The sequence below is a fragment of the Labrus bergylta genome, chromosome 4, assembly GCF_963930695.1.
Source record: "Labrus bergylta chromosome 4, fLabBer1.1, whole genome shotgun sequence".
Lineage (NCBI taxonomy): Eukaryota > Metazoa > Chordata > Actinopteri > Labriformes > Labridae > Labrus > Labrus bergylta.
The window spans coordinates 17,976,940-17,991,637 of record NC_089198.1 but is presented as its reverse complement, the minus strand read 5'-3'; the positions used below and the strand labels follow the sequence as shown (position 1 = coordinate 17,991,637).

Sequence of the window (14,698 nt, the reverse complement as noted above, 5' to 3'; positions counted from 1 at the left end):
GTGGATGATAATGTGAAACTGAAAGATCCACACTTAATTGCTGTCAGGAGGCTTCTGCCGAGTAAAACACACAAAGAATGTAAAAACAGGATTATGTTTACTACAATTAAAAATGTACACTGCGGGTGTTCTGGTAGGTGCACATCCTTTAATAGAAATGGGACATATATACAAAGAAACATGGTGACATTAAAGAACGGTTAGAACACAGAATTTCTCTACCAGAAGCACACGGCTTTAAAACAGCAAAATATGACAACTCCTTAACATTATGATGGATTAATGCACCTTATTCCACGTTTCACAAACAGTCAGAATATAAAGTGACTTTGTCAGCACTATAAAACCCTTGTAGGTGTATTGTATTGTACAAACTTTTTGAGGGAGAATTGTCTTCATGATTTGGAAAGGGAAAAAAAAAACACTCATCAGACAGAAATCTTTAAATATACAGGATTTTATTTAAATGTGCAATGAATAAAGCTATAAATGATGAAAACATTTCTGCTAAAAATGTTCTTTCATATGCTGGCACAAAGACGGGGCTCAGATTTTGCACTCTTGCTGGGCGTTATTTAAAATAAGCCTCCCACTGTTTAGATTTTTCTAACTGAAATCAGGTGAATTTTGTTTTTGGCAAACTATTATTTCTTTATAGATGTTTGCAGCTTGTGTACATTTCTATCCCGCTGCAGTCAGGTTGAATTAAACAGAGCTTCCCATCCCTGAAGAAAAGCACTGATCTGTGGGTGAACTCACACATCAGAGTCTCTCATGATCAGCCTTCTAGCTATCAGTCATCCAGACTCTTCACAGGCTGTTGTGCCTGTTTGGCGAGCGGCCTCAGCACCATGCCCTCGTTTGTCCTCTCGCTGTCCTCCGTGTAGAGGTTGTGCTGGTGAATATAATCTATCACAGAATCTGGGATCAGGTACTTCACGCTCACACCACGTCTAAGAGCTCGCCGGACCTCGGTAGCGCTCGTTTCATTCCTCACCCACTCCCTCACCAGGAAAATGTTTTGACTGTGGCGGGAAAGGGTGTCTGACTCGTGCACGGCTCGCTCGGGTTGAAGACCCCCTCGACTAACACAGACGAGACCGAAATGTCCGGCCACCTCCTCCACGTGGTCGTCCTGCCACAGGCCGGGGATCTTAAAGGTGTCGAGGAAATCAGCTCCGCAGAGGAGCTTCAGCTGGGGGCGGGGGCCTGGAGGGAAAGGAGGATAAGATGGGGAAGACACTGTGTACGTCTTTACTGCGCTTTCCTTGAACGTTTTACCACGGACAGGATAAAACATGGCATGATATATGTTCTACACGAAGGCTGCATGAAAAAAGATGCTAAGATGTCGGTCAGTTTAACATTTCTAAAGCGACTGAGGGAGGTTTCTAAGCAGCAAGGGACAGAACGACTGTTTCACGTGTTCTTTTCAGTTTAATGCTGGCAGTCATTAATTATTCTTTAAGATGTTTTATGATGCTTCTTGATTTAAAGAAAGTTTAACAGGGAAAAAACATACGAAAACAAAGAAAACAAAATAAAAACAATTTTTTTTTTTTTTTTTTTAAACATCATTACCAACTAGTTCACCTTTTCTGTATAAAAATGAACTCCCATATGGAAGAATGAAAGCCATGAGCTCAATGGGAAAGATAGATATATCATAAGTTTGCTTATTTTATTCATTATGTATATTTTTGTAATAATCATTTTATTTATAGGGTTAGAGTTGCACAGTGCACTGCTGGGTTTCTATGTTTACCTAATTGTGCAGGCTGCTGTACACATTGTGAAAATAAGACAATGCAGAGTAAAAAAGAGAGACAAACAAAGCAAACATACATTCTTTGTGAACAAAACATCAGAACATTTTTTTAAAATGAATATGAACATATAATACTGTATATATTTTTACAATTCACGAATAACCCTAGAGAATCTTCCTTGACGATGATTGGCCAGCCTTCAGTTATAAAAAAAACACAGTTTTCATACATGCTGTTCATACATACACACACAAGCACACGACAATAATGCCAACAGGCTTACTGTCCGCTGGTACACTGTTAACCATGTTCAGAATGTGTGCAGTATGTTACATGTAAACACGTGTTAATAAGCAATAACTCTGATATAACCAACAGTATTGGACAAAGTCGAGCGTTGACCTGCTGGTGGCTTTGAAGGAAAAATGAGGGGTCAACAAATGCTCTAGGATTCACCTGGTTGAGAACAAGACAGTTTGTCGAATATTTGAAGGTAATACACCTGAAAGTTATTGCATTATTTCTATTTAAATTACATCTGGACCAAACCAGTGGACAGACCAGCCAACACTGCTATTCAAACATGAGAAGAAATCCATTACAACACAAATCCTGAATTCACAACATGAAGAGGTTCTTACTTGGGAGGGAAATAGAATTTCCATTGAAGTCGTCTTGTTCAACATGCCCTTCATACTCCTTCAGAATACGCCCGTAATGATACCTGCCCAAAAGACAGAACAAATGACAGATACAGAAAGGCTGAGAATGTATTCCTTTGATATCCTACATAACAAAAAAGTACCTTATTATTCCATTTTCATATTGAATATTTCTCCATTTATTTGCTGATGTAACCACTAACCACTAGCTGTTGTACATTCATTATTCATGTTACTCTTTCAATTTAAGTCAAGCTTCATCAAACTATCTGCAATGGTTACATATAATAATCTACGAGTCACACAGGAACATGTAAGAGAGATGAATGAAAAACTTCACTGTTTTCATGTTAAGCTTCTTAAAAGATGTGTGAGTCCATTTGCGTGTGTGCAGTTTATGCATTAGAGAGCAAGGTTACGTGTGACATGGCTTCGTCAATGCCTCCGGACAAGAGGCCATTTCATGCCTTGATAATCACCCATGTTGCACAAACATGTGGGGGCTGGCTGAGATGCAATCATAAAGGGGCTTTGTCAGCAGTGTGGACAAGAAGGAGAGTGAAATATGGAAGAAATGTAATGAAACAAGAGTGAGATACCTTTTTTACATTTAAGATTTAAATAATCTTAAATGTCAAACTACACACAGAGTGTGTGTGAAATATAAGATTAATTCCCTAAGGGAAAACCTCAATAAAACCAATCTGCAAATACATTTCCTATTGCTGCACTGAAAACTTCTGCAATACTGAGATATTCATATATCATTCAGATTAACTCTGCTGCCTCTTTCACCCCCATATTCATGAGCCCAGACAGCCCTTTGCATATCAACAAATCCGACTTAGCCAATGAATTTAGCAGCTTGTGCCCCTGATTTCACCTCATGAAAACCCAGACCTGACGAGGGTCCAGTCTGGTCTGGCAACTCAGAGCTTGTAATTGAGACTCAGGGAGCCTGGCAACACTCTGTTTAATAATCGGTTGAGGTTGGCACGCAGCAGGACGGATGGAGGAGCAGCCAAGGAGAGTACATCTCCCAGAACTCTGCTGGTGCTGGTTCTGTGGTAAAACTAGGACGCATCAGAAGAGAAACAAATATTCCTCTTGAAGGCTGAGTTCAATCCCAAAGTCCTCTGCATGTTCTCCTGATACATTCAGCCTTATTGTCTCAAAGAATCACTTTTCTTTTAACTCTGATGGTGCTCTGACTAGGTTTTATACCTCATGGTCACCACAGTCTCTGTCCAGTCTGGCTGTTGGCTCTCCCATTCATCAACTGTGACCCAGTTTGAGCTCTGCAGCGCCAACTTAGCCATAGCGATTCTGTGCTTAGCCAGTACCAGGCCTTGCTTTCCATAACCGTCACTCACTGGAGACACGATGCCACCCACCACCTGGTACTGGCCTGAGGGAAGAGAGGATCAAAACACATTTTCTGGGTCATGTCAGACGATACAGAAATGGAATGTAAATCAGCAGATAGAGTCATCTCATAGAGATACTGGTGTTCATATATCAGTACTTTTCTAAAAGTACAGGACAATCGCTTAAACTGAGTGATAAAGGCAAAAAATATATATACTTCAACAGCTCATGTTGTGATATTAATTCTATTGGTCTAGAAACTGCTTTAATAAATGGGTTACTAAAGTATTAAAACAATCTGAATTTTTGTAGGAGAAACTAGTTGTAAATATTGCTCACCCTAGTTTATAAAAAGCAGATGTATTTGCATCTGCTTCTATAGCCAAGACAATCAGCAACAGGCATGATAAAAGCAGAATTTCTGATCACCCTGGAATCAGTCAGCTGACCTGTTATTGGTGAGGGGTCAACTGGAAACTCTATGAATGCATGCACAGAGGAGCGTTTGAGTTGGCAGGAACATAAATAATGCTTTTAAAGTACCTTAGAGAGAGCTGACTCAGGGGCGATATAGCTCTAAAGGTATAACGTTGTCATTATGAACATGTGACCAGGCAGTTCTCTAACTAAGAGCAGCTTTGGAAGTGAATTGGCTGGGGTTTAGTGAGTAGCCTGTGTCTGCTGACACGATTGTTACATACGACTTAGTGGCCACACATGTCAAGAAACTTACCCGAGGGCGAATGAGCTTTAAATTCATACAAGTACAAGGGAAGTGCAAATTAGGCGTGAACCTGCAGTGGTGGCTATAGTCAATAGAGGGCGCTAGGGCACCGCCCACCTACTCCCCACAAAGAGAATAACAGACCTTCACTGAATAAGATTATTCAAACTTATTACATTTTCAATAAAGGATATACATACATGTACAATTTTAAAATGGTAAAGTTATTATTGTGTAGTTATTGAGTTAAATTTATAATCTGCAATATACATAGATGAAAAACGCTCTATCTTTCTAAAGTCATTGATTGGTGATTCCGGGGCGCAGGACTCCATTCCAAAATGCGCTCATGAATGCATTACACACTACCAACCAAACGTAGGCAGAAGAGGGATATGTCCCATGAACTGAGACATAAAGAGCAAGTGTCATTTGATCTAAGCATTGACTGTTTATAAAGATGAATCAGAGCAGCAGGAAGCAGACCAGACAAACACAAGTTAGCATTTTGTAAAGTATGTCTCCACTGGTTTGAAGTGTTGTTTTACCAAATTAAGATTATCACGATGCTAATTCGGTTAGCCAGTTAATAGCATTTTCCGGTAAATTTTAGCATCAAGCTTACTGAGATATACGTCCCTGTCAATCAGTGAGAAATTGTGCCCTCCCTGGGGAACAATGCACGAGCCGCTACTGGTCTTCAGCATCAGAAATATTGGGTTAGGACTACAAAGAGCATAATACAGAACAGAGGCATTCATCTGGAGTTGTACTTATGACACTTAGGAGCTCCCGTCACTTAATAAATCCTTCACACGGGAGCTTCTTGGGGTGAAGATCTTGTTCTGCTTTCTTTACTTATTCGTGTTATTTGGATGTCTTTTTTTGATTTTTCATTATATTTATGACATCTGTCATGAATGCCAGTGCACGTATTATCCTCCTTTGAGCATTTATATTCAAGCGGCTCGTTAAATAAATCTGTGCATTAACAGTAACTTAACTTTACATTTTCTTCCACAGCCTCGCTCTTACTGTGTTTGTTTGGAGCTATAAGGATCAGAGACAGTAGGTTTATCAAGGCGTGTTTGCAGGTAGCAGCTGCCTGCTGCTGCTGTTACAAATTTTGATGAAACAGCGAAGCGAAACAGTAAATCTGTAGACCATAAAAGAAAAACAATGAGCTAGTAATGCTTCAGAGTAAGGTCATAACTCTCTTTAGGCTAATTACTATGATCAACCTCTCTCTCTCACTGTGCACATTATCACGCGATGCACTGTTAATTAAAATAATAATAATTGGGGGTACCCGGATAGCTTTGTGGTTATTTCACACATCCCATGTGGCATGTACAAAGGCTATAGTCCAGCTGTAGGTTCAAATAGGCCCTTAGCCCATTGCTGCATGTCATCCACCACTCTCTCCTCCCACTATTTCCGGCTCTCTTCAGCTGTCCTATCCAATAAAGGTGAACTGACCCAAAACAAAACTTAAAAAAAAAGAATATCAAATGTTGGGCATTATCAAAAGCTTCATCAGGAGGAGCTGTGACCCTACAGGGCATCTGTAAAGTTAAATAAAACACACAAACAAAGCAAACACAGCATCTGTGAAGTCTGGATCTGACCTGTGCTGTGCATGTGGTCTCTGGCCAGTTCAAACAGTCTCATGTGCTGGTTGGTGATGGGATTAAAGGAGCCGCAGGCCAGCAGGACTAGTGGCACACGGCGAGTCGCCATCCCTGCTTTAACCTCCCACTTCACTGTTGAAGAACCTTGGGGGTAAAACAGAAGACAAAGTTGTTGACATTATGGGAGTAAGAAAAAGAGAACCGTTATGGCTCTTACCAGTGACGCTGGTTTTGAAGGTATGGGTATGCAGGAGGTAAAAAATAAGATTTATGTGAATAATTACAAATTCTGTGTTTTTAATACTGACTTTGGAGAATATGAATACATAAGAAATAGACTGAGAACTAGAAAGTAAAAGCAGTTAAAGACATTCCTCTGCCAGAACCTTCCACAGGGAGCTGTGCAGAAAAGTTTTACGTATCCGAAAGTCAGTTTTTACTTACAAATAAATCGGCTAAGGTTGCCTCAGTTGCATAAACCAAAAAAAAAAAAAAAAAAAAAAAAACCTATTTGTCATTTGGTGGTAGTTTCTATTATCATCATTTTCAGCCCATTTATCACTAGGACACCCAAAGAAATGACAAACAACAACAATAAATATGGTGGCACTTTGCCACAGTCAGTCACCAAAGGTTGAGAAACACTGCAGTGTTATTTGGTCTTACTGTGTACCTGTATGAGAAACAAGCCTTTGAACAATCCCCGTCAACGCATTAGATCCAAATATGGTTAAAAAAAAAAAAAAAAACAGGCTCTGCAGCAGGTTTTAAAGTACAATTAAAAAAACATTAAATTAACTTGTTTTTAAAGGGAGCGCAGTATAATGCCTTAACTCTGTAAATCATTTTGAATCGCTTAATGTATGAATTGTGCTCTGTAAATAAACTTGCCGGGCCTTAATCAAGACTTTAAATAACCCAATAAAAGCTCTGGCAAGATACATCTTAATATATCTGATCATGTGTTTGTTAAAGAGACGTGACTAGGTTATTTGTCACTCTACTTTTAGGACTTCCACAGCAGGTATTTGTATAACCAGACTATCTCATTCTTTATAGTCATTTTTAATGGATTAACCTCCAAGACTTTTGTAGTTTATTATCTAATGTGTGGGCTCCATGTCTTAAGATAATAACATCCAAAAGAAACCAAATGTTTTTTGTTTTTTTTAAATCTATAGACCTATTTCTTTTAACGTCGTGCAACAACGCAGCGAAATGGCATTTAAACACTGCACTGATGGAGATGACACTTTTTTTTCAATCGTGGAAACTTCCTGCAGCAAACTTTATTAGTCAAAACAAAGTGTACGGATGACAGGTGCATGATGAACACACGAGAGCGGAGACTCTCACCTTTTTCATAACAGAAATGACACCAAGCGTTTCATGCAGTGAGACGTAAAAACTAGGAGTAAGACGACATATCAGTAAGAGGAGGGCACATAATGTTCTATAAACGAAGTCTTGACATTGAAAAAGCAGCTACGATGAATTAGCCTCGTAAAACTTACAGACGCACAAAGCGACAAAACACACATTCGTAACACTGTTTAAATGAAATGAACAGTAGTTGATATAAAATGTCAAATTATACATTTCCCCACGTTAAAAGTATGAATTTCAATTAATTTGATTACCTTCTTTTCACATTGTTGCTTTTAGCTCAGCGTGTTACACTTTTTACACTCCCCCGTTCCGAGAAGCTCGATGGTTCCGCTCAGAGAAACTGGCCTCAACTGCGCCCGCTGCTGGATGACGCTTATTCTGAGTGAAAGTGAAGGAGCTCTCCATGGTCCTGACATGCACAGGACACGCAGCCTGTTAGTATCTGTAATAACATACAGTTAAGATGCACAGGAGTGTTAGTCTCTCGTGTTTTTGTGCCACTGAGTTTCTTTCCAGCAAAAAAAACTGCAATAATTAGTAGCTGACCTTTACAGAAGTGGAGCATCAAACACCTACATGCTCCGGGTAACCTTTCAGTCCGCTGATGCTAACTGCTTGTCAGGCGAAAAGGAGAAGCTTTGTCGATCCCTAATTGACTGTGTGTAGTGCAGCTGGCAGCAGATGAAGAAATGGATGTACTGCTAATATGTTTTCAATTTACTCTGCTTTGCCAAAGAGGGACAAGAATAGCGTACTGTATGTCAAGGTTCAAGAAAGTATCACAGATGAAATGTATAAGGGAGTATAGAGTAAACTCTGAAAAGAAGTACTGTATGTAAATTGTTAAGTATGTAAGTGTTGGGATATGTGTACATAACAGGACCCTGTAGCAAGACTGACAGGGTGAAGGAGAAGAGGAGATTTATTTAAAAAAATACTGATGAGTTGCACTGAAGACTTGATTATACTGTGGCCTTGGGGGGGAGGGAGTCTGAGCAGTTTGGCTTGGTGCTCAGGTGGAGAGCCCATGATGCAAGAACAGGGCTGTTATTGTTATTTGTGTGTGGGGGTGGGTGTGGGTTATTAATTTAATAGGAAATCAACTTAGATTTTGTCAGTTTAAATGGACATTTTCATGTTTACATAAACCTACTAAGAGAATGGTTGGCATTTGTTCAGATTGTGCTTTTTAAGATAAATTATTTAAAAAAAGAAAACAGTTCTTATAAAAGGGAGGATGCTGTCTCTAATTAATCAGTCTGTTTATAAAAAAGATGAATGATTCAGAATTAATATACCTTTTGAATAATGTATAATTTGTGAACTGTTTGGGCTTGCTGGAGAATACAGATGCTGATAAAAGTTTAAAGACAAAAAGCAACCAGTTTACTACTGAGCAATAATTGTGTCCTCTATACTCCTGATGGTTTGTGACTTTAAAGTTAGACCAAGGGTAGGGACAGTCTGCTGACTGCACCATCTTTCATGTGTCTCTGCTTTGCTGTAACTTAGCTGCCACAACAGCCAATTGGGAAGTATGTGTGTGTACAATTGACTGTAAGTGCATGCAAATGTGGTCTTGCATGTGTTTGCATGTGTGTATGCACTCTATCTTTGTTATCCTCTTAACTCACTTGAGGTCTGCCCTCACTCCCTCTCTATAATCCCCGAACACACACCCACACCCAGTAGAAGACGAAGCACGGGGGAATAATTGAAGAACATACGGGTGTTAGAGAAAACCAGTGATTGTGCCACAGGGTAAAAACTGAACAACTCAAATCTGTGTGGGGGAGGATGGCTGAGCTGTTCGAGTTCTTGTTAGGAGGATACAGTTTGAAAACAAAAACAGCTTTCTGTGGCAGCTGTTTCATTTGATTATGAAAGCTGTATGAAAATGAAGAAATATGCCGTCGACGTTTTTTTCTAAATTGGGGATATTTCTTTAAAAATGTTCAAAGTAAGTTAGCAGGCAGTTTATGAAGGGTATCTGCAAATAAACAATTAAGAATACACATTGCTAACTTGTCTGTCTATAGCCAGCAGGTAGGCATCAACAACATGTGGCTATGGATCTAAGAGGAAATCTCATCTTGTATCTTTTATTATTATGAGCAAAAGAAAATGTCAGTGTCAAATGACTGGGTAGCTGGATTTGACCTCTCCAGGCAATTACAATGGTACAGTTAAAGAAGAATTAAGGAATGGTTGAATGGTTTAAATAGTCCCAATTAGTAAACAGAAACAGTTCAGCTTATTTTGAGTGTCACTAGTGGCAAAGGTTGGTAAACCAGATATAAAGCCTTTTATCATTTTAATTGATGTTCCCTGTGTGCACATGTTATTTTGATGCTCTCACTTAGTCATTGCTTCAGTGTCAGCTGTTTGTGAGCTGCTGGTGTTATAACTTGCTTTAGCATGGGGTTTATTGAAATTATGAAACATGTACAGCTGTATTTCCTTAGGGGTATGCAGTCAGTGGTTGCTATTTCTCATTTCCTGGGGTGTCAAAATCAAATTCTCCCCACTTAGCACCTACCCAACGCATTCACACTCATCTTAAACAGACCTCCCCCTCATACTTCCCCACCTCTCCAACACTTGCTGGCTTCTCTCTCTTTGACAGCAGCTTTGTCAAACGCACCACACGACTCGAGATGTATTTGCTCAAAAAGTTGTTTTCATCTTCAGCATAAAATCATGCAACCTGTCATGCTTAGGGGGAAATCTGTTTGCGCACCAATTCTCAATAGAGAGATGGTCTGCGTTTTTATCAATACAAATAAATACTGCAATTTTCACTTTTCGTGAATTCAACCCTTTTCGTTAATCTTTTTTTAAAATAGAAATCAGTTGATATACATTTTATTTTGAAAGCCGCTGACCGGATATAAATGTTTTATTGACGCTGTTTAAACGTCAGCGTTTCTCTCTCTCTCTCTCTCTGCTTACAACACCAGCTGACAGTCTCTCTATCCACCGAGTACACGAGATCCTCGCACCGGGGAGGAGATCCAGGATTTCTGAAGAGGGGAACTGCGAGACATCTGCCACACAACTCGACCACCATGGAGACACTCGGGGTCCCTCTTTTGCTGTTTTGGCTCATGTGGGGCCACTCCTGCGCTGTCGGCGGAAAAGGTAGGAACATGATGAAGAAATAAATGTACTTGGCATCGGAATGTTTGGTCGCTTTATCGTGTCCGAGTTGCACAAGTTGGCAAAGGAGAGCGCCTACGGACCGTCAGAAAACTTGGTTGTTTTTTTTGTTTTTTTGTCTGACTCTAGCTAAGTTGAAATTACATTTTCAGTGAAAACCTGTTGATGTTCTGGAGATTTATTGACTGTTTAGTGAAAGTTCAGGGAATGGGGGACACGTTAGTTAATAGGACAGGTGTTCAGTTTGGAGGGACTTTACAGCGTCTGTGCTGCAGGTTGAAATAAACTGATAAAAGGCTGAGTGACTGAAACAACCATAATGTAAACTTTAAGGTCTGCAACAAGATCATTATTTTCTACTCTTAGGCTGATTTATTGTATGATTGCTTGAGGCCATATGAAGACAGGACTGTTAAAAAAAACAATCTTTAAGGAGGCTAGAGCTCACACTGAAACCCAAGAGATGTCATTTATGTAGCCTATTAAACTAGGGGACAATCATAATATTGACTGTTTTGAGAAAATGTAGGCATAAAAGTGTCAAAAACACCAGCTGCTATTTTTTTAATGAATTTAAATGAATGAATGAATGAATAATACATTAGGCAAAAAACCCTAACATTTTGAGAACTAAAGAACAGTTGGTATTTAAAAAAAATTCATCAATGATGATAAATCTTACAAGCTTGATGATGGACACCTAACAAACTTAACATGACTTCACATGTCCGCAAGTAAGAGTCAATTTCACCCTCTAAGGTGATTTGAAGACTCACCGCCCTTAAGCCTCATGTCTTAAAGGCAACCTTACATGACCCAGTTGACTTGATATGCAAATTGATTAACACCATCAAAAGGACATTTATTGAGTATGTCAAGTTAATACTTCTGATTAGTTGTTTGGTTGTTATGTGAGGGTGATTTCAGTCTGCGGTATAATCTTAAAGCCTTTTTGGATATCATCCATACTCAGCGCGGTTTATTCAGCCTAATCCTCACCCTGTGATACCCTTACATCTTCCTCTCTCTGACTCTCTTTTACACTCACACACACACACACACACACACACACACACACACACACACACACACACACACACACACACACACACACACACACTCACAAACAGTGTGTACTGGTTTTGCCTGTAAGGGCAGCAGCGGTTTACATTGGTATTAATTGGGTCTCCAGAGTGAGAGTGCAGGGCTGACTTTCTGTCTGCAGTCAACCAAACATTATAATTTCTTTCCTGCTTATAAGAGACCTTCATGTGGCTGTGAGCCATTGGGAAGTCTAACTAGCATTAGACTTAATTTCGAGAAGAAGTTGTTTTTCTTTGGAGATTTCAATGAATCATCCAACTGCCAAAGGTGAATGTGATGTGTCAACTAGGCTTTGCATAATCTTGAGTGTATTATGCAACCAAACATTATGAACTGGCTGGATTTGCTTTGACCCATTAAAAAAAAACAACACTGTTTTCCCTTAAATTCAATAAGACATGGTATTGTTACAGCTATTTCCCTTTTAAAAGGGAACAGATCAAGGCCACTGTGTGCTGGCTGAGTGTTTGCTCACTGCAGGAGATACAGAGAGTGAGCTTTTTTTGTGTGTAGATATTTCCAAGCTCTACAAGCTCAGCAGAATACAGTAGTATCAGACAAAGACTTGCTGCAGAACACCTTTACATAAGAAGTTAGGAAGGCCAGAGCAGAGAAATGCCAAAGAACACAGAATGAGAGGGTTAGAGGGGCACTGCAAGATACATTTTAGGAATAAAAAAAGGAAAACAAGATCAGATTTATGGGTGTCTTTTTAGCTGCATTTTTTCTTGCCAGTACATAAATTGTGAAAGCAATGTGGAACAAGGAAGCATAACTCACGTTTTCTCCTCTGTGCAATGACTTGTGAAAACAAGCAGCTTTGCCGTTACTGTCTCTCTTTTCCTTTTTACTGTCATTCACGCCCCTTCTGTTCTCTTTCTTTCCTCTGCTTTTTCACTTGGGTTTCTCCCTGACTCGCTCTCTGTCTCTCTTCCTTTGAGTCCACATCAATGTTAGGTTGCGCCGCTCTGTTGAGCTGATGCCATTCAGAGGGCAAATGTCAGGAAGAGACAAAGAGGGAGAGAAGAAGTGTTTCGTCATTCTCCCTCTCTGTTCTTTTTCCAAGCTTGAGCTGGCCTCAATCTCTTTCTTTCTCTTTATAGCCATAGCAATTCTTACGTTTTTTTTTGGGCTTAAGTGAGATGTACAAATAGTGAGGCAGTCTTCTCATCTGAGAGTGTCACATTCTCACAGTATCCAGACTACCTGTATTACCGCCCCTCTCTCCCATTTGTATTCCTTCTCTTCCCTATCCTGGTTTGATTTTCTTTTTTTTTTACTCCTGTTGTACCTTTACTCAAACACACTCAACCTCCCTCCTTTCCAGTTTTTGTTTTCTGATGCTTCACATAGCAGTAAGTTACACATTTTCTATATGTCAAAGAGTGATGATGGCGGGACACTGTTGAAAAAGACAAGAGTACCCTTGTGCTTTGTTCTGGTAGTAGTGTGTGGAGGACTAAGGTGTAATTTGCTGCTGGAAATAAATGCAATTAAGGGTGAATATGCAAATTATGGTCCTAATTTGGATGTTAATTACGTAGCACGGCTAATTATAATATGACTGATGAGGCGTAAGGTGGAAGAGAGGAGTGAAATGGAATTGTTGCCACAGAATGATGTATGTGAGAGAGAGAGAAAGGTGTTTGTGTTTAGGGCTGTGTATGTCTGCCAGTTTTGCACCAGCTGGTCCAACGGCCCCCGGTGGGGCTTTCTGGTCAGCACAGCTCAATATGTGGTGGATAAACATTGCATGCAGTGCTGACTTCTGAGAGACACCCTCACACACTCATCCTTGTTCTCTCACCAAAGCACAGACAAACATTCACACCCTCGGACACTCCTGTAATTTCAAACTATCTCGATAAACACTTTAATTTCTTTGACACCAACATCTCCTCGCCTTTGAAGCTTGTCCAGGTGGCTGGTTGTCAGCAAAAGACTGAGCTGGTACTTTCGAGGAGACAGAGTAGTACAAAGGAAACGGCAGAAAAGGGGCGAGGAAAGAGTATAGAGGCAAAAAAGGAAAAAACACAATGTTTTATACCTTGGATAATTTTCTAATTCATAATCATAATCCATCCAAAACCTTCATATCCTTTTTTTAGTTTTATTTCTTAATTTGTTCATAATGCTACACTGTTAGCTCCAGGAACACAAATGTAGGAGACCTTAAAAGAAATTGGACTGAAAGAATTAAAACTGTCTTAGAAAACAAACAATATTGGTCACATGGGTTTAGGAAGGGACAACAAAAAAAAGCCATAATGGAAGTAGAGAAGAGTTAAAAAAAAAAATGCTGTTAATGTTAAAAGCACAATATGTAGAATTGTAGTAGAATCTTACACTAAAATATATTTATCAAATATTACCACAATTATCAACACCAGAGAAATCTGTAATTTTGTAGTTGTAACAAGACATATTGTGGCAGCCCCCATGTGAGACTGCTACAAGTGGGAACTGCTACTTAAAGCTTCTGTTGCTGTATGTGCTGATTAAAACGTCAGAATTTATATAAGCGTAGGTGAAGTATATCTTGTGCAGTTATTGTCTTACAGTTGTGTCACGTTTTAAACTGAGTGGTGGTTAACACAGTACTGCGGCGGGTAAACAATGTCTTATTGGTTTGCTGAATGTGGCAGTAATAGCTCCACCAGTCTTCGGTCCTCCTTGCAGCTTCATGCCCACATTAGTAAATCTGATAATGCGTTGTTCATGTCTATATACAATATTAAAACATCCGGTTATTTTCCTGAATAAAACACCCCGTGTTGAAAGTTTAGAAAAATTACCGTATGTGTGTGTTTCTTTTTGTGTTTTAAACGGTTTTATACCACATACATAATATCTTGCGCTGTCGCGAGTGAATCTGTAAAAATACCACAGGAA

General features: G+C 39.5%; 2 protein-coding genes across 2 annotated transcripts in view; one reads left to right on the top strand and one right to left on the bottom strand.

The window, feature by feature from the left end:
* Nucleotides 1–439: 439 nt before the first annotated feature.
* On the bottom strand, nt 440–7,935 carry nmnat3 (nicotinamide nucleotide adenylyltransferase 3). Its single transcript, XM_029279450.2, has 5 exons — nt 7,795–7,935; nt 6,152–6,298; nt 3,656–3,839; nt 2,411–2,493; nt 440–1,209 (listed from the first exon to the last, which is right to left on the bottom strand). Exons 2-5 carry the CDS (start codon nt 6,261–6,263, stop codon nt 794–796), a joined length of 795 nt encoding a protein of 264 aa, XP_029135283.2. The 5' UTR covers nt 6,264–6,298; nt 7,795–7,935; the 3' UTR covers nt 440–793.
* Nucleotides 7,936–10,507: 2,572 nt separating this feature from the next.
* clstn2a (calsyntenin 2a) overlaps nt 10,508–14,698 on the top strand; it is a 152,204-nt gene continuing 148,013 nt past the window's right edge. Inside the window, exon 1 of the mRNA XM_020644452.3 lies at nt 10,508–10,684. Within this exon, the coding sequence (XP_020500108.2) occupies nt 10,612–10,684 (73 nt within the window). The 5' untranslated portion in view covers nt 10,508–10,611. The remainder of the gene's footprint in view (nt 10,685–14,698) is intronic.

Coding starts and splice junctions, on each gene's coding strand:
- nmnat3 (XM_029279450.2), bottom strand. CDS start 6,263: ATGGCGACTCGCCGTGTGCCACTAGTCCTGCTGGCCTGCGGCTCCTTT. Junction 2,494..3,655: donor GAGACTGTGGTGACCATGAG/GTATAAAACCTA, acceptor TCTTTTGGGCAG/GTATCATTACGGGCGTATTC. Junction 1,210..2,410: donor AAATTCTATTTCCCTCCCAA/GTAAGAACCTCT, acceptor CTTTCCCTCCAG/GCCCCCGCCCCCAGCTGAAG.